The sequence below is a fragment of the Geotrypetes seraphini genome, chromosome 3, assembly GCF_902459505.1.
Source record: "Geotrypetes seraphini chromosome 3, aGeoSer1.1, whole genome shotgun sequence".
In the NCBI taxonomy this organism is placed as follows: Eukaryota; Metazoa; Chordata; class Amphibia; order Gymnophiona; family Dermophiidae; genus Geotrypetes; species Geotrypetes seraphini.
The window spans coordinates 185302453-185325418 of record NC_047086.1 but is presented as its reverse complement, the minus strand read 5'-3'; the positions used below and the strand labels follow the sequence as shown (position 1 = coordinate 185325418).

The 22966-nt window shown below is 43.5% G+C and overlaps 1 protein-coding gene across 3 annotated transcripts in view; it reads right to left on the bottom strand.

The window, feature by feature from the left end:
* Positions 1-22966, bottom strand: part of PCBP2 (poly(rC) binding protein 2) — a 182214-nt gene that overhangs the window by 16190 nt on the left and 143058 nt on the right. For 2 of the 3 annotated variants that reach the window (XM_033938356.1, XM_033938357.1), the window contains one exon: positions 20449-21111. The exons of the other annotated variant lie outside the window; for it this stretch is intronic. In XM_033938356.1, the coding sequence (XP_033794247.1) occupies positions 20784-21111 (328 nt within the window). In that variant the 3' untranslated portion in view covers positions 20449-20783. Of the gene's footprint in view, positions 1-20448; positions 21112-22966 lie in introns of those variants that run through there. 3 annotated transcript variants of the gene reach the window in all.

The window sequence follows — 22966 nt, the reverse complement described above, 5'->3', positions numbered from 1 at the left end:
GCACCTATATCAATGAAAGAACTACAAGCAGCGTTGAAGTCCCTTAGTCAATCGTACAAGTCTGCTAAATAGGACAAACAGGTTGCCAGGGAAGGCAGGGACTATACCAATCTTCCACTGCAGATGCTTTCTGATTAACTAGAGCAAGCCTAGGCAGCAAAGGAGTTACTATGGCATACAAAGCTGCCACCTCAAAGGAGATCTTAAGGGTGTTGTGTATCAGAAGTTTAATCTTAAGCCATCTCAATAGAAAAAGCAGTAACCAGAGTCTACTTTAGGCAAATGTAAGGACTAACTTATGGGCAGAGCACTCTGGCCACCTTCAAACCAGTGTCTGGGACATCCTACTGCACTAACAGCACCTACAGAGCAGCATGAACACAAAAGGCTTTAGATGATTTCTTGGTGCCCATTATAGGATGTGAAGTAACCTCTGAACTGAGGATTCAAGGGAAGAAACATTAAGCACCTTTCTTTCGTGCCACTGTCCGTCTATCACCCTCTTCAGGAAAAACATGCCCTTTTACAAAGGATCAGACAGTGAATGGTAGAGTTTATTCCAAGTTTTATTATTTATATACTATTTTAGCAATTTTTTACATTCAGGTACTCAAGCATTTTTCCCTATCTATCCCAGCAAGCTAACAATCTACCTAACGTACCTGGGCAAAAGGAGGTACTTGCCCAGGGTCACAAGGAGAAGTGCTGGGCTTGAACTCACCACCCTCAGGATGTTGAGGCTGTAGCTCTAACCACTAGGCAACTCCTCCTAGAGAGAGAAGCAAAGAAGGTTCATCTACTTTCTGCCCATCCAAATAGGCCCATTTAGATTGCAGGTCAGGTGGTGGTAAAGTAGGTGTGGGGACAGAGAAGGGCATGAGGAGGATAGAGGTATCAATCTAGAAAGCCTAGTGCATTAGAAAGCACAAACCCTGGAGAAAAAGGTATTTCCCAGGAGTCCTACTCTAAACCCCCACTTGTAGGCAAAGTTAGCTCCTGCAAGCCACCCACAAGGAAAAAATTCCCCTTTGACTAAGAAGGTCCCAGCAACAAATATATAGAGAACAGGGTGGCAGTGCTTCATACTCTAAGTAAGGCATTGTGGAACCCACCAAAATTTAGCCCTGCAGCCTTTCCATCAAACCCAGTGCTGCCTTCGTGATTAAATTAGGAGATGGGGAACTGCTGGAGGAAGCACCGAACCCCAATGCCACTCAGTTCCCACACCAGGAGCCAGGTTAGCTGTTTCTGCCAGTGCAGCCATTTAAAGCAGTGAAATGAAAGCGCAGGAAGCTTAAAAAAAAAAAATAAAATAAAAAAATTGTCCCTGGCAGAGGCACAGCCACATAAGGACTGATACTAAAATAGCTTTGCTCATAGTAGCACAGTTTGTCCCTTCTCTGGCAACATTTTCTTTTCTAAAGCAAAAATGAAAAAAGGAAAATGCAGGAATTAATTTTTTTTTTGGGGGGAGGGGGCGGGTGTCTCCAATCGTCTGAGTCTCTTAGGCACGATAAACTATATAGAGTATCTGCTCAAGCCCTATTCGACTTCCGATGTGGCCTCTATTGCTCCTAGATTGATGAGCCTCTATACCATCGCCAGAACTCAGGCTGCTTTGTCCAGCTTTCCCGTAAGAGAATTTAAAAAGAGGTCCAAAAGAAGATGAAAATTCTATCTTGTACTCCCTCCTGAACAACCTCCAGCACCCAGCAGTCTGAAGAGATCCGTGTTCTTGCATGCAAAAACTCTGCCAGCCTCCCCCCTACCTGAGGAGGGGGGGCTTACAGACCTGGCATCATTGCTGTTTTTGGGGGGTTGCAGTGGAGCAAGATCTGGATGTCTGGGGATCCCTGGCACTCCCGAACCTGTCTTGGGCCTTGAAATGTCCTCTGGGAAGCCGATGCTCCAGAGTACTGTCAAAAACGCTTCGACCCACAATCATTTCCCCAACTGGCTCCTGGGGCCTGCAGTCTACTATCCAGTAAGGACTTTGGTTTATAACCTGCCAAACAGGCCATTATATCGAGACCATTGCCCCTTAAAGGAAAGTTTACTCAACATTGTCATAAGAGGCTGACTCTCCCACACCCATTGCCTAATGCAGAGCATTCTGTGGGTAGATATGGCACATGCCAAGACCTTACTCAAGACCCTAAAAAGATCATATAGTGCATTTGCTACATAATCAAACCCTGCCAGAAGGAACTGGAGTCACTGCTGTCGTCTGGTCTCCCGTCTGGTCGAGCTTTGAAATGGCATGTTCAGGTGACAAATGGTGCCGCTGCTGTCACTTTCAGGCCTAGTGCTGTGGCCTCACTGTCTCTCAATGACAAAGTCTAGTCTACAGCCCTGTGAGCCCTTCATAACCACTCCACCTTCTTTGGGAAGGGAGGAACATTTAATAACTTGCATCACTAGGGAATCCACCTTTGGTATATTAAATAGCTGTTGGAATTTGGCATTCATTGGTAGAGCTTAGGTTAGACTTGGCTGCCCTCATGTCTGGATGTGAGGAAAAGCAAGTCACCTGCACCTTTGTGCTGCTCATGAGCACGCACTGCATAACAGTTCTGAAGTGGCTCCACCTTTAATTTCTAGAAGGATCCTGTAATGATTCCCTGCAGAGCGGATGGCCTGAACAGTCTAAGGTCCAGGGTTGCCATCTGATCATGGTCTAGCCAACCAAGCGGAGATGCTTAATCTTCAAGCACAGAGGACCTCCAACTAAGAAAACAGAGGCACCGACAACCATCTTTGTCCAAATTCTGTGCTACCTGGTTCCCCAACACTTGAGTATGGCTTGAACTAGGGGACTCCATACCAAGATTCAAGGGGCCAAGCTGGATTCTATAGCTTAAAAAAAAAAAAAAAAAAAGTTTCATATGTATAAATTCAGAAGCAAAGCATTGCCCAGGTTGCTTGGAGGGACCTGGCAGGACCTCCCATGGTTTGTCCACCGACACATGGCTGCACTTCACCAGGGGCACACTCGCATTTTCCAGCTACAGCTGAAATGCCTGGCCCAGTAAGTGTTCTATATGAGCTCCAATCCCCCCACAGGCATGAGGGGTGAAGCCTGAAACTCCCCCTCATGTGCTGACCCACACATGAAACAAGAACCCCCCCCCTCACCACAAATCTGGCATGAATCCAAAGGATTGCCATTTGTTCATTTATGCCTTCTTAAAATAAAAAAATATGGGTTTTGAGGCAGATGGAAGCTTTAAAATCAAATTGGGAAATTCAAGATGGCCACCGTGATAGCGATTTTAGCATCTAACAGCCTGTGGAAGCAAAAATGAAAAAAATCCAGGGAAGGTTTTTGGATATGGGGAACCCTGTCCCTAGCCTCAGAAACCTAAAAGATTGGCTTTTAAGGACAGGAATCATGCAAAGCATGTGCCTATGAACTACAGACCTCTGCCCTAATATGTGCCCTTTTGCAGCCAGAGATGTCTCAAGGGGAACAGGGAGCCTATGCATCACCAAAAAGCCTCACTTACGGGAGAAAACTCCAAAAATAAAGAAAATAAGCGTGAGCAGAAAAGAAAAGCTCCTACAACTTAGCTGTAGAGAGTAAGACTGAGGAAAACCAGCAAAGCCCAGGGTGACTGGTAGAGCAGAATATGCAAATTAGGCTCTACAGATTTCACAGTAAAGGATTGTAAATACTTGTTGACCAAGACTGATATTTCTGTTGTACTAGAACTGGAGGGACAGACCAGGAACAAGCACCACACAGATGTATTCGCTCTCAGCAGGTGGGCAGACTATGGGAAGAGCCATCACTCTCTCCACCTCCTGGTAGATAAACAAAACTCACAAGTCTCTCAAATGATCTCGGATATAATAGAAATAAGATTTTAAAAGCAACAGCTAAAAAGAATAAAAAATGCCAATACTCAAATTACAAGAGCAGCAGAAAAGCAATATCTGGAAAAGCTCCAAAGCTAGAAAAAGCTGCAAATGGAAGAAAAATAGTTAATACAATTAAACTTGTGGGAGGGAGAAAGAGTAAGACTTGATATGTCCAGTAACAGGAAAGTATAAAAAATGTACATGAAGGGACAATATATACAAGGGCAAAAAAAGCTTTTCAAAATTTCTTTTCAATGTTCAGATGAGGGTAAGGTACCACTTGCCAGGATCCAGCACATGACGACTTAGGAAATATGTCTGGACATTATCCACTCTCACTATGTAGGAAGTAAAGAGGTCCAGGAAGTGAGCCTCTACCCATTCCATTAAAAGTGCTGTCTCCTGCACTACCAGACAACTCTTGGTTTCTCCTCTCAACTGACATAGGCCACCGCCCTGGCATTGTCAGATAACCCAAACAGCTTTGCCCTCCAGGAAGAACTGGAAGGCTACAAGCGCCAACCAAATGGCTCTGGTCTCCAGAGCGATGATCAACCATGAGGCCTCCTCAGGAACCAAATTCCCTGAGTTGAATGACCAAGACACTGGGCATCCATGAGAAGAATAGTCTGCTGGGGCTGATCCAGACTGACCCCCTGGACCAGATTGTGTGACTGAAGCAACCAGCGCAGACTATAAACTAGTCTGAAGGGGAACTGGCGTGTCCAAATTGTGAACCTGCAGGGACCAACTCAAGCAGTGCAGACTGCAGGGTAAGCATACGAGCGAACACCCATTAAACCACCTCCGAGGCTGCCATCAACCCCAAGACCTGAAGAAACGCCTGCAACTGGGAGCAATGAGAATCTACAAGAAATCTAATCTGCGACTGCAACTTCTGCACCCGGCCCTCGGGAAGGAACACCCTCCCCAGACCGGCATCAAAAAGAACTCAGCTACTCCAAGTGTTGAGACAGTCTCAAACTGACTCTTGGAAAGGTTGTCTACCCAGTTCAAGACTGCAGCAATTCCATGTCAGGCTGCGATTTAGGAGTGCTCCTGGAAGGATTTTTGCTTGAATCAACCAGCTGTCCAGATAAAGATGAACCAAAATGCCCTCCTTGTGCAGGGTCACTGCCACCACTACCATAATTGTAGTGAAGGTATGCGGCGCTGTGGCCAGACCAAATGGAAGTGCACAGAACTGATGTTTTCTCAAAATCACAAAGGAACCGCTGAGATTCCCAAATTGGGATATGAAGGTAGGCCTCCATCAGGTTTGAAAGAAAAGTCAAATTTTCTGGGCTGAACTGCTAAGATCAGACTTTAGGATCTCCACAGGAAAAGGAACCTGAAGCTCCTATTTACACCCTTTAGTTCCAAGATAAGATGAAAGGACCTCTCATTTTTGGGCATCAAAGTAAATGGAATACCTCTTGGTACGAATCTCTCAAGGAGGCACAAGAACCACTGCCTTGAGCTCCACCAACCTCTGAAGAGTAATGAAACGCCTGCTTCTTCCAAGGGGATTGAGAAGGGGAAGAGAAAAATATCTGGAAAGGGCCAATCAACCTCGAACACATACCCCTCTCGAATCACTTCCAGGACCCACTACTCAACATAGCATACCGCAGTGACCTCACGGTTCTGTGTGGTTTACAGATCAAGAATTATTAACAGTATAGTAACAGTATACTAATAGGACAGACATGAAATTGTTGAAAATATTTTTTTGGGTAAATTATCTGAAAGCTGAACAGATCAGATACTAAAAATGTGATATCATGACTAATTCACTACGATCAAAAATATATTTTTCAACATTTTTCTAAAGGCTGAATAAGAAATAAGAAATGATATATGAATACCAATTTCTTTTTCCCATAGAGCTGCCTGATATGCCAGTATTTTACCAAGGAAATGTTTGTAAACACATTCCTTTACTGATGGAAAATAAAAGAGGCGTACTAGAAGTAAATGTTTCCTATTAACACATTTGAAACAATCAAGAAAACTAAGCAGCAATTCATTCAAAGCCTTAAAATATATACAGCCTCAACTGTCAATCAATGCAATCTATGCCAATACTACGAAAGGTGATCTGTTCGTTTCAATCCAAAGATTAACCTTACCGCAGTATTTTGAATGATCTGCAACCTTTTTATGTTTTGCTTAGAGATCGAAAGACTACTACAATAGTCCAACGAACTCAAGATAAGATTGTACCACGTTATCTTGGTCCACCCCCAGTAAAATGCCTGCAAACAGTTTTCACCTGAACCAGGGGAGACCCAAACACTGCCATGGTACATGTTGAGGAGTCCCGTCTGTCCCCCCCGAAAGGACTGCATACATAGAAACATAGAAAATGACGGCAGAAAAGGGCCACAACCCATCAAGTCTGCCCACTCTAATGACCCACCCCCCTAATATCTTCCATGAAGAGATCCCACATGCTTATCCCATTTTTTCTTAAAATCTGGCACGCTGCTGGCCTCGATTACCTGCAGTGGAAGATCATTCCCATCACCCTTTCGATGAAGATATACTTCCTGGTGTCGCCATGAAGTTTCCCACCCCTGATTTTCAATGGATGCCCTCTTGTTGCCGTGGGTCCTTTAAGAAAAAAAGATATCTTCTTCCACCTCGATATGGCCCGTGACATATTTGAACGTCTCAATCATGTCTCCCCTCTCTGCGCTCCTCGAGCGAGTATAGCTGCAACTTACCCAGCCGTTCCTCATACGAGAGATCCTTGAGTTCCGAGACCATCCTGGTGGCCATTCACTGAACTGACAACTCTCAGCACATCTTTTTGGTAATGTGGCCTCCAGAATTGTACACAATATTCCAGATGAGGACTCACCATGGATCTGTACAATGGCATTATGACTTCTACGGATACAACCCATTATTTGTCTAGCCTTTGATGAAGCTTTCTCCACTTGATTGGCAGTCTTCATGTCATCACTAATGATTACCCCTCAAGTCTCGTTCTGCTGTAGTCCTTGCCAAGGTCTCACCATTTAGGGTGTAAGATCTGCTTGGATTTCTGCTGCCAAGGTGCATGACCTAACACTTTTTGGCATTGAAACTTAGTTGCTAAGTCGTGGACCAATGTTCCAGTAAGAGTAGGTCCTGCTTCATACTGTCTGGCACTGCGCTTTTGCCTACTATGTTGCATAGTTTGGCGTCATTGGCAAATAATGAAATTTTACCACGAAGCCCCTGAGTCAGGTCCCTTACGAAGATGTTAAATAGGATCAGGCCCAAGCCCGTGCCCTGCGGCATTCCACTGATCACCTCTGAAGTTTCGGAGAGGGTACCATTCACCACCACCCTCTGAAGTCTACCTCTAAGCCAGTCTTTAACTCATGCAGTCAATGTTTCACCTAATCCCATCGAACTCATCTTGCTCAATAACCTGCGGTGTGGGACGCTATCAAAAGCTTTACTGAAGTCCAAGTACATGACGTCCAGGGACTCCCCCATATCCAGCTTTCTTGTTACCCAGTCAAAGAAGCTGATTAGATTGGATTGGCAGGACCTTCCCTTTGTAAATCCATGTTGATGGGATCTCGCAGATTCTCCTCATTCAGGATCGTATCTAATTTGTGTTTGATTAGTGTTTCCATAAGTTTACTCACTATCGATGTGAGACTCACCGGTCTATAATTCGCAGCCTCCATCCTGATGTTAGCTGTTTTCCAGTCCAACGGGACTCTTCCTGTACTTAGGGAAAGATTGAAGAGCGTAGATTGTCTGGTCCCATGGCTTTGTTCACTTTTGAGTCTTGATAGTTCACAGTAGATGCTGCTGGGCATAAACTCGAAATTTCAAAAAGGTCTTCCGAGCTTTCCCTTGTTTGCAACTGTGGACCAGACCCCGGCGCCTCGCAGGTAAAGAATGAGCAGAAGTATTCATTTAGTAGTTCGGCTTTATTGGAATCCGATTCTACATAATTCCTGTCTGGTTTCCTAAGGCGTACTATCCCATCTGTGTTTCTTTTTCTGTCACTAATATACCTGAAGAAGGATTTATCCTCCTTAATGTTCTTTGCTAGATTCTCTTCCATTCAGAGTTTGGCCTCTCTGACTGCTGTTTTGACAGCTTTAGACTTGGCCAGATAGTCTTCCTTAGTCTCTCATTTTCCTGATTGTTTGCAGGAGATAAATAAGAACATAAGAAACGCCTTCACTGGATCAGACCTAGGTCCATCTAGTCCGGCGATCCGCACATGCGGAGGCCCAGTTAGGTGCTCCTTATTGGAGACCCGGATTTCCCGTATTCCCCGATGTGATTTGCAAGAAGGTGTGAATCCAACTTGCGCTTGAAACCCAGTACAGTAGTCTCTGCCACAACCTCCTCTGGGAGAGCATTCCAAGCACCCACAACTCGTTGTGTGAAACAGAACTTCCCGACATTTGTCCTGAACCTGCTGCCGCTCAGTTTCAGGCTATGACCTCTTGTCCGTGTCACATCTGAAAATATCAGTAATGCTGTTTCCTGGTCAATTTTATCAAATCCTTTTAATATTTTAAAAGTCTATCAAATCTCCTCGCAGTCTTCTCTTTTCGAGGGTGAACAGTCCCTGTTTTCTGAGGCGTTCTTTGTAGCTCAAATTCTCCATACCTCTGACAAGTTTCGTGGCTCGCCTCTGCACATTTTCCAGCAGAGTTATATCCTTCTTAAGGTATGGAGACCAGTGTTGGACACAGTATTCTAAGTGTGGTCTGACTATTGCTCTGTAAAGTGGCATTATGACGCCTTCCGATCTACTCGTGATCCCCTTCTTAATCATGCCCAACATCCTGTTTGCTTTCCTCGCCACCGCCGCACATTGAGCCGATGGTTTTAGGGTTCTGTCTATCAGTACCCCCAAATCCCTTTCTTGTTCGCATTTGGCTAATGTCACACCCAATATCCTATATTCATGTTCTTTGTTTTTCTTTCCCAGATGCATTACCTTGCATTTGTCTACGTTAAAATTCATCTGCCACTTTATCGCCCACTTTTCCAGCTAGTTCTGATCCTTCAGAAGATCCTCGCAGTCCCTTTGAGAGCCAACCACGCAACATAGTTTTGTATCATCTGCAAACTTGATTATATTGCATGTTGTCCCCTCTTCCAGGTCATTTATAAAAATATTGAACAAGATGAGCCCAAGAACAGAGCCCTGGGGCACGCCGCTAGTCACCTTCTCCCAGTCCGAGAATTTCCCATTTGTGCTTACTCTCTGCCTTCTGTTCTCTAACCATTTGCCGATCCATCTGTGCACTTCTCCTCCTATTCCATGACTTAGTAATTTACTCATAAGCCTTGCGTGCGGGACCTTGTCAAATGCTTTCTGGAAGTCCAAGTAAATTATGTCCACTGGATGTCCACTATCCATGTGTTTGTTCACCTTCTCAAAGAATTGAAGTAAATTTGTCAAACATGACTTCCCTTTCCTGAAGCCGTGTTGACTAGCTCTTATTAGGTTGTGATCTTCCAGATGTTGTACAATGTTATCTTTAATTATTGGTTCAATTATCTTCCCAGGGACCGATGTGAGACTCACAGGTCTGTAGTTTCCCGGTTCACCTCTTGATCCTTTCTTGAAAATTGGGATGACATTTGCTATCCTCCAGTCATCTGGTATTTGCCCGGTTCTAATTGACATGTTAGCTAAGGATTGTAATAGTTCCCCAATTTCCACCTTAAGTTCCTTTAATACTCTCGGGTGAATTCCGTCCGGTCCAGGGGATTTGTCATTCTTTAGTTTGTCAATCTGAAAGTATATCATGTCCATCTCCACATTTACTGTTGCGAGGCTTTCCTCTATGCCTCCGGTGAATATCCTCCCTGTTTCTGGCATTGTTGCAGTGTCCTCATTTGTGAAGACAGAGGCAAAAAATGAATTTAACCTATCAGCAACCTGTTTGTCTTCTTTAATTGACCCTTTCCTTCCTTGGTCGTCGAGAGGGCCCACTGCCTCTCTTGCTGGTTTCTTTCCTTTTATATATCGAAAAAAGGGCTTAAAGTTTTTGGCTTTTTTCGCTATCTTTTCTTCATAGACTTTTTTGGCATCTCTTACCACTATATAACACTTTTTCTGGTCGATTTTATGACAGTTCCAGGCCTCCGTCGTTTTTTCTCGTTTCCATCTTTTAAACGATTTCCCTTTCTTCTTTTTTACGAGGTCCGAGATCTCCGCAGAGAACCACTGAAGTTTATTGTTTCTCCGCCGTTTATTTACTGTTTTTATATAGCGGTTGGTGGCTTCGTGTAGGGTAGATTTCAGAGTTGACCACATTACCTCTACATTATCTGTTTTGGCTTGATTTTGCAGCGCCCGATGGATGAAATCTCCCATGCTTTTGAAGTTAGTGCCCTTAAAGTTGAGGACCTTTGTTGATGTGTTTGATCTAGTGAAACCTTTTCCTGAGGTTGAACCATACCGTGTTGTGGTCACTGGAGGAAAACGTATCACCTACCGAAACCTCCGACACTTTCTCCGTTGGTGAATACCAGGTCCAGTATCGCTTGATCCCTAGTGGGCTCCAATACCATTTGTTTGAGTTGTGCTCCCTTTATGGAGGTTAATAGCCTTCTGCTGCCGCTGGTCGTAGCAGAAAGTTTGTTCCAATCTGCATCAGGCATATTGAAGTCCCCTAACAGCACTGTGTCTCCACGCAAAGTGATGCTCTCTATGTCTTCGATTAATTCTATATCCATGTCTTCCTGTTGTCTTGGAGGTCTGTATACTACACCAAGATACTACACCAAGAACCAGGCATTTGTCATTCCCCCTGGCCAGGTTCACCCAGAGGGATTCCCCGTTGTACTTGACATCAGTGATTCTGGTAATTTTGATGTCCTCTTTAGTGTATAGTGCTACCCCCCTCCTATTTTGCCCTCTCTGTCTCGACGAAGTAAGTTGTATCCTGGTATAGCCATATCCTACCCATGGGAATCCGTGGACCAAGTCTCGGATATCGCCTCCACATCTAGGACTGTAAAACCGACCCCTGGAGGAAGAATCTACAACAGAAATCCTGCCAGGCAGATTAAGACAAAATTCAGAGATGACCTCAGCCCAATCCTCCTCTACCAGACTGCCAAGGCCTGACCTCTATCAACTGAGGTACCGTGGAATCACCTAAACTCTGTATCAGCTTGTACAAGTCTTCTCCAAAGAGCCCTTAAATGGAAATTTGCTGCGCTTGGATTTGGAGGCAAAGTACACCAACCAACCACAGAGTTACAAAGTACATCTAAGTAGCCACCCCTAAGGTCACAGACTTAGCTGAAGCCCGCAATAAATCGTATATGGCATCCGAAAGATAAGACCTCCTGATCCAGAGACCAGTCACTGGACGCCCTATCTAACACATGCTTGACCCATCTGAAACATGTTTTGGCCACCATCCACCTGGTAGCCAAAGCATGCCACCTAGTGGCCAAAAATTGGTGCCTGGACTGCCAAGGCAGCTACATCAAAACTCTGCTTAAGAGATTCCATCTTCCGGTCCTGGGGGGGGCGGCCCTCAGGGCTGAGCTCCCTTCTACTGAGCTGTATGCCGCTTGACATTGGCCAAAACCACTGCATCCACAACCGTCAAGACTATGGAGACCCTGTCAGAATTAGGAATAGGATAGATCCAGGACAGACTGCGCCAGTTGAAAAGGGGCATCTGGGGTATTCCACTGCATGTTCATATCATCCTGGAAGCTGTCCGAATCTGTCGAACATAATCCACCACCCAAGGGGTCTCCTTAAGACTGCAACACAAAGCAGATGACATCTGAAGGTGGAAAATGCACACAACCAAGTGTCTTCCCCCACAAGCAGCTCAGGCATTATCCGCGCCCCCCCCCCCCTTCCACCCAAGGGTCCTGCAGATCAAGGACCACCATCCGGATGTGGGCAGTACACCTTGTACATAGCCAGCACAAAATCCGGGAAAAACCCCATTGGGAGAGAATCACATTCAATCACAGAGGAAGAGGCCTGCCTGAACTGTTCCTGCCTTTCTAATATAGGCATGAGCTCAGCAGAAAGCCAAAATGGTGGGAGTTTCCTGCTGAAGAAGAAAAGCCTACTAAAAAAGGCTTCCCCAGGTCAAACACACTGAGGCCTCCAAAGAACCAGCTGTGAAAAGGGAATCCTCAGTGTCTGCAGTATTAAGGGAACTCTGGGCATCCCCACCAGCACAGCAAAGACAGCTGGGGAAGCCCCACAGCCAAGGGTGGTTGGGGAATCTTGGGCATTCTCACTGCCCATTGCCAACTCCCTTTGTGGCTTCCATGGAATCCCTCTTGCTGGCTCATGAAACTGACCCCAGTGAGGGTTTTCCTTCACATGGCCGCAAGTAAGAACTAATGCTTGCCGAATTGAGACCTCAGCGAGATCACACTGAGCACTTCTTAAGCTGAGAAGTACTCATTGTGAACCACAAGGCAGATTCAAGTCAGATGCCAGTTAGCTAGAAGGGAAAAAAATGAATGAATGACTAGCACCAAGAAAAATCAATGGTACTGCCTCTGGGGGGCTTTTTCTTTTTGTAAACTTTAATGCTTAAGGAAGCAGACCCCACTGGCTCTCCAAGCAGTAGTCTGTGCCCTCAGGCAAGGTGTACAGCTGAGCTGAGGTAATGGGAACCCACCCTTCCCCCAAGTTTTAACAGGACTCAAGGTCAATTCAAGCAATAAAGGCCAGACAAAGCCCATGCCTATCCTCTTTAACAGTTCCTAAGGCAAGGCCTAGAAGATAGAACAGAACTGCACAGGCTTATCACCTCCACCAGCTGGAGACTGAGAACAGCCCACTTGTACTGCTGATAGAATTCTGTGTTTTCAGTGTCCACCTGCTGGTAGAGGAGCATAAACCTAGTCTGTCCCAGTCTGGAGAAATGCTAAAGAAAGGGAAGTTACCAGTGGTGTGCTGCAGAAATTGGTCTGATTCTTAACCTCTGAGAACAGTCTAGTGTGGTAATAGAGGCAGTCATGCATTTGGACTTCAACAATCCAAGGGCATAGTATAGTATGTGGAATGGAGTCCTGTGCAAATGGGATTTAAGGGCAAATGTATCCCTTTAGCTTTCCTGAGAAATGGAAATAGTAGGTAAGTGGATAGCAAAAGCCAGAAGAATGCTTAGATGCATATAGAGCTTGCAGGAAAAAAAATTGGGGCTCTATAACAAGTGTTGCTTAGACCTTAGTCAGTCATGTGTGCGCACAATTCTGCAAACCAATTTCAAAAGGCCACAAATGGGATGTCAGTCCAGGGAATCACTACTAAAAAGATCTTCAAACTATAAACACACAAAGATCTACACAAGTGTACCTTGGCAGACAAGCTAGACTTTTTGGGGGGGAATGAGAGAGTTAGAAGGTAATCTTAAAATTTTTTTTACAGAAAGTGTGTTGGATGTCTAAGAACCAGCAAAAAGAAAAAAGCAGCCTTCCAGGTTAGGTACTTAAACTCGGATGAATTTTTATCCCAAGTATTACACCATATCCCATACTACTATGGGAAGCTCAGAGGGAATAAATGCTACATGAATGTGACAACTAGATGCTCTAGGAAAACGGTGGTATTCTGTGTGCCAAAGTTGAGGCTCACCTGTTTTTACAAAAAATCTAGCAGCTATTCAAAATAGCTTGCACTGGATGAAATATCTAAGAGCTAGCTCACAGCAAGTAACCAACCCTTCACTTAAACAAGGTCTCTATAGAATCTTATTAAAAAAAAATAAAATAAAAAGTTTCCAAAAGAATTGTGTAAAATTATGTTCTTATGCTTACCCCCATCACGGAGGAGTGCCAGAAACACATACCAGCGTGGAACAATGTTTTCCTGTTCTGCACCATCCTCCTCAGAGGAAACTGGATCTCTTGGCCAAAGAGCTACAGTTTCACAGCCCCTTAATTTTAGCAAGGCTCTGGTCTGAGGTACAGGACTGCATAGCTATTCTTGAATAAAGGGAGAAAGTCTCCATTAGCTTTGATACCGGCTTTCCTGTTCCGGGCTGTTGTCAACAGGCCCATCTTGGATATGAAAGGCTTTTTATTGTAAATTTTGAACACTTTGGGGGCTGGGGGGAACAACCTGTCTACTAGAATTTTCTTCCTGCAGAGTATGCAGCTTTGGAGGTTATCTTGCGAGAAGGCATAGTTCTCAATTTTGGATTGTGACACAAATTTTTTTTGTTTAGCAAATATGGACTAAGGTTTGATTACTTGATTTCTGAATACCTTCAAAGATTGAAAACTGCTCCTAGCTCCTGCAGCAACTTCAACCAGCCAGTGGCACTGAATGGAAAGCCCCTCTAAGTCAACTTCAATTCAGGTATAAGCCATCGGTAGTTAAGATAATTTGAAAAGATTGAGGGGCAAAGAGCTCCATAGTTGATACTTTGATTTTCTTTGGGACCTCAGGGTCTAATAGGTCATCTTATATGGCTTTCATTATTAATGCAACGTGCCTCAAGGCCCATCAACATGGCTCAAGCACAAGTCACTCCTACCACAGCATGGGATGGCAAAGGCACATAGCTTAGTTGCAGCTCACAGAAATGTTACGTTCTATGACCTCTAGTGACAGCAGCCAGGTGGTACTCCACATGAATTTGCTTTAGCCAAGATAACCAATAAATTGGCAAAAGCACAAGTAGTGAATCAAGTTGTATTTCTGAACAATGACTTAATGTGAAAATTCACAGTGCTGAAGCTAGATAGTGGAGCAGTGACAACCACTACAAACCTGAAATAAAAATTCATACCACAGGAATATAGGCAGCTGTTAAGCACATACCATCAAATGAAGACAACAAATCTTTCCACATTGAATTGCTATACAAGCCTTTAGGTTTAGGATAGGATTCCATCCTGTTTTAAGAATGGAATCTTCACCTTCTACTGAAATGGGGATTGTGTGTGACCATTTTGCTTGTAAGAGGGACAATTTCCAACCAAATATTGAATGAGCTCTAGTAGCCTTCGGAGGAAATCCAGAGGTATTTTCAATAGGTGTAATTTGTTAAAACATTTTTACAATTCATATGATTCTACTGTCTGAAGCTGTAAAAAGGTCATTACAAAACTAAATTTCTACCAAAAATGGTATTCTAATTCAATCCAACTGGGGGGGGGGGGGAGAGGACGAATGTTCACTGACCCATCACAAAGTTTGCTATAAATGGTTGTCTTATGCCATCTTTTAGCATGTACTACTGGAATATAATTCTTTTACAAGACTGAGTGTCTAGAGTATTAAAAATGAGCAGTCAAGTCGCTTTGAAACATGTTCTGCTTTGAAGCAGCAGTTTTAACAGTCTGAAATACATTCCTATTTCTTGCATATAAAAAAATGGAGGATGGCTCAAGCAGCAGTGGATTTACTGTCTAAAGCACAGATTTTTTTCACAAGCAGTGTCTACCTTTATTTCTAAAGATATTTACCACTACAAAGCACATGCATGCTTTTTCTGCATACAAACATGAGACGCAAGGCTTCAGCTCTCAATGAAACTTCAAAAGATATCCCAACTTGGGCAATCAGATCCTTGAACTTTCAATTATATTTTTGCTCTTTTCCTGAGAAATGGAAATCCTAGGCCCCTTCCTCCAAGAAGGTTAGCAAGCTTATGTATCTGGTAACTTATTTCCCTAGAACTGAATCTAAACACAATGACTTGAATTTCACTCTTTTTTTAAAAGTTAATTTGGACTGCCAGTATACTTAGCTGCCTAAAAATACTGCTTATTGTCAACTGGAAATGCTGTATGATCTCACATCTGAGCACACCTAAATGGGACATCAGTGGTGCATTTACTTTTACATATCTAGCAAGTATTCAGAGCCTGACCCTGCAGGCAGAGATCAGTTGCCTAAAAATACCTCATGCATCAGAATCAAGCAATTTTGAGGGGCAGGTGACCAAGCTCAGATGAATACCCTTAACCTATTACCTTCTGAAGTGGTGTTAAATCCTTTTTCTGATTACTACAACTGTCTCTGACATTTTATATCACTTGGAGGAGCTTCTTCTGGTCCCCCCATAGAATTTTTTAGGACTCCTGATACAGAACATAGCTTAAACATGGTTCATGAGTCCTTTAATGATTATGCTTGTGTCGTGCTGTCAATAAGTGTTTGAGGAAATTTCTTGGTTGCATGCTGATTCCTGATCTCCACTGTTGTGCTGCTACATGACAGGACACATCAGCAGGCATTGCCTGGTACCAAGGGAGGTACTGAATATAGATCACACTATGCACTAAATATCTAGGTGCCTAATATACTTGACATGGTGGGCAAAATATGTGCAGTGTTAAGTTAAGCTAAGAGAACCAGAGTGAACCTTAAGAAAAACTTCTATTACTCTAGCAGTCACTAATAGAAGGCAAACTACACTGAGGCCACACTGTGCGTCTAGAATGTAGGTATCACTTCCACATGTGTTCTGTCTGGATGGCAGACAATGCAGTGTTCTCCCCAGAGCCTTTTAGCCAGGCATACCGCCTGGCTAATCCTTCTGCTGCTGCCGATGCTCCTTTCTGGGCTGACTCTCCGCCAAAAATTTTGTTTTGACGCCTGCCTTTTTTTTTTTTTTGCCAGCATGCTTTTATTTACTTCGGGCCTTCCTCGTTGCTGGGTCCTGTCTACTTTCTGTTTCCACGAAGGCAGGACCCGACAGCAAGGAAGGCCCGAATCAAGTAAAAGCAGTAAGTTGTTAGCTTCCCTCCGAGGCTCTAACGTGTGCATGCCTGCCAGCTTCCCTTCTCTTCCCTCTCCCCCACAGGACGCAAATTCCAATTTTGGAGAGAAGGTAAGCCGGCATGCACACAATAGAAACCCGGAGGAAAGCTTACAACTTACTGCTTTTACTTGCTTCGGGCCTTCCTCACTGCCGGGTCCTGCCTTCGCGTAAACAGAAAGTAGGCAGGACCCAGCAAGTAGTAAGCTTCCCTCCGTCGCTGACCTATGAAAGATAGGTCAGTGATGGAGGGAAGCTTACAACTTGCCTAGCGACTCAACCGATGGGTTTGTGAGCTGGGAGGGATGGGAAGAGAAATGCTGCTGCTGCACCCAATCTTTTTTGGGGGGGAGGAGGAAGAGAAAAGCTGGTGCACCCAATTGGGAGGGGGGGAGAGAAAAGCTGCTGCATCAGCACCCAATTGGGGAGAGAGAGGGGAGAAGGAAGACCAGGGAAGGGAGAGGAGAGGTAAGAGACGCCAAGACCATGGGAGGGAGGGAAAGGAGCTACCAGACCATGGAGGGGAGGGGAGAGATGGGAAGGAGATAGATGCCAGACCATGGAGTAGAGTGGGAAGGAAGGAAGGAAAGGAGAAGAGAGATGCCAGATGAAAGGGGAGGGGTGAAGCTGAAATGCATCATGTACAAAGGAGAGAAAGGGCACAGGATATACAGTTTATTGAAGGAACATAGAAAGAGGGAAGATGTCATATGGAACAGAGAAAGGGCAGAGGGTGGACAGTGGATGCAAAGGGCAGAGAGAGGGTGGACAGTAGGTGGAAGGGTAGAGAGAGGGCAGAGGCTGGGAGAAAGGGCAAAGAGAGGACAGATGTTGCATGGATAGAAAGAACGAATAGAAAGAAGAGAGCGAAAAAATGATTAAAGCAGAAACAACAAAAGGTAGAAAAACATTTGTTGCCTTACGTAGAATCAAGTAGTATTGTAACTGTATTAAAGTTTATAAATAGGAAATTGAAATAAGGCAGTTTTTTGGGGACTAAACCCCTTTCCTCAGGTCAGGACTGGACACCATAACAGCAGGGGTGCCCAAATGGTCGATCGCGATCGACCAGTAGATCGCAATGGCAATGCGAGTCGATTGCGTTGCCTTTGCAATCTTTTTCTTCCTGCCTCCCCAAGCCAGGCCAGGCACGTACAAGTGCCAGACTCGCAAGACTTCGCCTCCGACGTCAATTCTGACGTCGGAGCGGTAGTTCTGGGCAAGTCAATCGCTGCCCTGGAACTTCCTCTCTGACGTTAGAATTGACGTCAGAGGTGAAGTCTTGCGAGTCCGGCGCTTATACGTGCCTGGCCTAGCTCAGGGAAGCAGCAGGGCGAAACCGGCGTGGTGGCTTAGGGGGTAGGGAAAGAATCAGGGAAGTGGAGAAATCAGTGCGATGGCTTGGGGGGCAGGGGGCGAGAGAAAGAAAGAGACAGAAAGAAAAGGGAAGTGGCAGAAAGAAAGAAACATTGGATTTACAGTCAGAAGAAGGAAGGGCAACCAGAGACTCATGAAATCAGACCAAAAAAGGTAGGAAAATGATTTTATTTTCAATTTAGTGATCAAAATGTGTTCGTTTTGAGAATTTATATCTGCTGTCTATATTTTGCACTATGGCTCCCTTTTACTAAACTGCAATAGCGTTTTTTAGCGCAAGGAGTCTGAGCATCGAGAGCAGCGCAGGGCATTCAGCGCATCTCCCTGCGCTAAAAACCGCTATTGTGGTTTAATAAAATATTTGTCTATTTTTGTATTAGTTGTTCCTGAGGTGACATTGCATAAAGTCATCTGCCTTGACCTCTTTGAAAACCCATGGAATATAAATGATAATTAACATTTTCTCTGCGTACAGTGTGCTTTGTGTTTAAAATTTTATTATTGGTAGATCATTTTGATTTGGTCATTTTAAAAGTAGCTCGCAAGCCCAAAAAGTGTGGCTACTCCTGCTATAGAGCCATTCTTGTATGACTTGATGAGTTATATCTTTTTTAGTTGTTTAAATTCATGCAGAAATAAATGGCTAGATTGAACCTAATGACTTCATTAACGCCTTTCCCTTTTTTAAACCTCTATACCATTTGAAAGTGGGCAAATATCTAATTATTCCCTTCTAACATTGGATGCTTCTAAAATTTAGTAAAAATATTCTGGCACAAGTGTCAAACCTTAAAAAAGGAAGTCATATTGAGCATTGGAAAATAAACTAATAAAAATAGTGCACATTTAGGGCTCCTTTTACCAGGTTGCGAAAATGGTTTTAGCGTGTGCTTAGCGTGCACAGAATTACCATGCGCGCTAGACACTAATGCCAGCATTGAGTTGGCGTTAGTTTTCCCGCGCTAAAAATGTTAGCGCATCTTAGTAAGAGATGGGGTTAATTTTCCCCACCACCAAATTTCCCCATCCCACCCGGCTACTTTTTCATGCCACCCGGCTGGAAGAAATTCCTGGGGAGAACACTGCAATGGATGGTTCTTTATATCAAGCCTTTTGCATGTTCCTTACTCAAGAACTCTACTCTGAACCAAGTGTAGGTGGAAGGGGATTGAGGGAGGCTTCTGGCGTTTTTAGACTGAGGAAGGTCAAAGGTTTTTTGATGCAGCCTGGCCACCAGGGATTTGTGCAAATCCGGTCCTTTGGTAAAGTTTTAATTCTTTCAGACTCAAAACTGCTTAGTGATACTCATACAAAATATCATAGCTGATGTCATCTTGGCCTAGACATTTACAATAAAGCATTGTGATGGTCAGTAATGGAGGTTTGCAAATGGGACACCACTTGAAGCTCCTAGCTGCTTCCTGAACATGCTGGTTAAGGGAGTGAATATCAATTCTTCACAAATCAATCTGAAGAGATTTGGTCAGCCTGTGGAATGATAATGGTAAAAAAAACTCTCCCATCTGCTGACTAAGCCCAAGTGGACCCTAGGCAAACAGGCATGTTGGTCTCTCCACCTATAGTGCTATAAATACATTTACTCCCACAGTGCCCTTTTCTTGCTTCTTACTGGCTGGAAAATAGAGATAGTGAGTTTCCTCTCCCCTCTTTCTACCAGTGACTTACCAGGGCAAAGATATGCTAATTCAGTGACTCCCAATTAAGATTTAAAGCCCTCCCCCCAAAAAACAAACAAAAACACACAAAAAAAAACACACACAACAACTCAGTCCCCAGGCACATGCCCAATTTGCCAGTACCTTAATCCTGCCCTGTTGCTGACTGAATAACCAGAAATACCCACAAAGAAAGCTTGCCCTGTAGCTCTGTAAAGGAAAGCCAATGTCAGACAAAAATGGGGAATCCAGTACAGAACTAAATGTACATGAACAGTGAAAGGGTTTTATATTCTTCCAGAAAAGATACATGGAAAGAAAAAACAAAAGCTTGTGTTCCGTGCTATGTACCACCCTTGTGACCCATGCATGTAACTATGGTGAACATTGTTTCTTCAGATAATTGACTACTCAGTTTTCAGTCTGCAAGAGTGAGGTTGCCAACTTAAGTTCAAATCTCTTTTCTGGCTTACACTTCAATCCTCTTGTTTTAAGACTACTACTGGTGGTTTGAGATAAGATTGTGGTGTACAGTTCTGGTAAAAATTATGTGAATTTGGGATTTTTGAGGTTGAGACTATTGGACCAATACAGCTAAAAATTCCAGCATATCAGCTTCAGACCACATCAACCTCTGGCTGGACAAACTGATTAAGGATTCATGAGTCTGCAATGATGTGTCAGTCCAATAGAGGCATCAACTCACAAAAACACCACGAGAACTCAAATCAAAACTACCTTCAGAAGTATCAAACCCCTCTCCAGTAATGAGCAAAAAACACGGAAATATATAAGGAAGGTTAAAATGGAGAGAAGGTTTTATTATTCATAACACATTTTGACTTAAAACAGTGTTAAGTTATGTAGCACAACTATTGCTATATAGAATATCCAGAAAAATAAACAAAAGCCAAAATACACTATTCTATAATTAACATTGAAATTCTCTATTTTTCCCCTTCTGGCCCAGGGACAGCACACCATTTTATAACAAATCACAAGCTTACATGTCAAAGTTTAAAAAAAAAGTAGTAGTAATTTGAAATCTTCTATGGATTTTTCCTCTATAGGATTCCCATGTTGACACCAAAGATCTGCTGCCCCAATAAGGTCACAAGCAGACGATTCAGTAAGGAGAGAACCTCTGTTTTTCCGTTTTCAGTTTGTTAGTAATGCACGGCACAGATGAGACGGCGGCACCCTTAGCAGAGGACACAACATTTAGTGCCAGGAGAGGGACGGGTTTCATGCCAAGCAGACTGGAGACACAAGGGGCAGTCGGAAGAGGGTTGGGGAGGCTGGAAGGTGCATCAGAGGTGATCCCTGCTGTGACGAGCGAGGGGGTGGTGGTGGAGGAGGAAGAAGAAGGGGTGGAGGGTTCAGAGAGGTTGATGTTCAGGTGATCAGGGATCGAGACGGAGGCAGTCTGGGAGGAGGGCTTAGCGCTTTCTAAACTGTAAGAGGAAAAAAGGGAACAAAAATAATGGGTGGGTGGAAGGGAAGACTACGGAAAGTACAAAAGGACAAAACCTCATTTTTAAAAATATATAACCCACATTTTAAGTCATCACCCAGGGACTCCAGAGGCAGAAACTCCATGATACCAGAGCCTGAATCTGTCCATGAACTATTTCTGGGCAGGAATTATACTTCCAAGCCCAAGGAAATAGACCACTGCAACTGACATTGGAAATATGTCATGAACTACTGTTTTGAACCAGTTCAAGGCAGACTCTGACTCAGGTATCTGGGAACAGTTGTTACCTATAAGCAAGTACACATTTGATAACACAGGAAGTTACTTTAATCAAACTAAATTTAAACAGATCTACATCTACACCATTACAAGAATCTTTAAGGTCTCTGATTTCATTTCAGATACTTGCCAATTATATGGAGAACCCAGGGATGCAGAATATTTCAGACACAGTTAACACTGCTGCTTCTCAAAGCAGAAATTTTTAAAGAAAATAGGTCATGCTTTAGAACTTCCCAAATCACATTCTGAACAGAAACCCGAGTCTTTTACTGTGATACCTGCAATGGATTCCATTAGTAGTAAAATGGTGGAAACAAATTGATGCCGATGAACGCAACATCACAGAATAATTTCTTGTTTGCACTGTCAAAATTCAGGTACAGCTATCACAGTACCACACTAAATTGGAAATGAATCAATTTAACAGGCCTCATTTTCAAGACCTCAGGGGGAAAAATTCAGAAGTGAAAAAAAGGGTATTACTTTTATCATACAGCAATCGAAAGCCTGTGTCTGGAATATAAATTAATGTAAATAAAACCACAGCAGGGTATTTAAAGATCCAGCAAAGTCCAACAATTTATTACGGTGATGAGCAAAGTGTCCTATTAACACACACAAGAACTAGTAGCAGTCTTGTCACACAAGGCTAAAAATTATAATCCTGAATGTGTCACTTACAAAGCCCAAGTATAGTTAAGGGACAGATAGGGAAATTACTTAAGAGTACCTGATTACTATTCAATGTATTGTAAACTGCTTTCGGTGAATCTCTTTATGAAAGGCAGTTAATAAATCTAAATAATGAGATGCACATTTGCTTCAGAGCAGAGCCTAACCAAAATGTGTCAGTTTGAGCAAGGCAGTTGCTAGTTCCAAGAAAGCATCTCATTTAGTATACAGAATAGAATACTATGGCTCAATAATGGACATTGTAAACTCCAGTTCCAGTGATAAGTGCACCTCCTGACTGCTCAGGGGTAGCAACTCTAAGACAACCACCTGGATGTCTGAATGATCCAATACACCAGAGCCATCAAAATAAAAATGCCATTAAGTTTGGTCATCAAGAGGTCCTGAGCAGTTTGTAAGATCAACAAGAACTCCATTACTGTAGCTGTATGCCTACAGAAGAAATTTTGTGTTAATTATTCAACTACAATATACAGTTTCTTTGAAGTATGGCCTTCCTGCAGTTTCTGACATAGGGTCCAAGTTAAGTATACTTAAGCAACACTTTCTACTAGCATTAAATACAAGCTTGTCTTACTGAGAGCTAATCGGTAAGACCTGAATTTGCAACTTGTCTATTCTAATATCGCAGAACTAAAAATTAGGTTCTTACCTTTGCTAATCTTCTCCTGTAAATCCACAATTTATTCCAGGACCAGCGGGTTATTTCCGTCCACCCACCAGGACTTTGTAGGAAACCCCAAATTTCAGAGACTTAAACCCCTCCCCCCATTACTGTCATTGGTTCTGTAAACAGTCAGTAGCAAAGCAAACATCTGTAGAGAATAAGAGAGAACACAACAACACACTCCCCGACA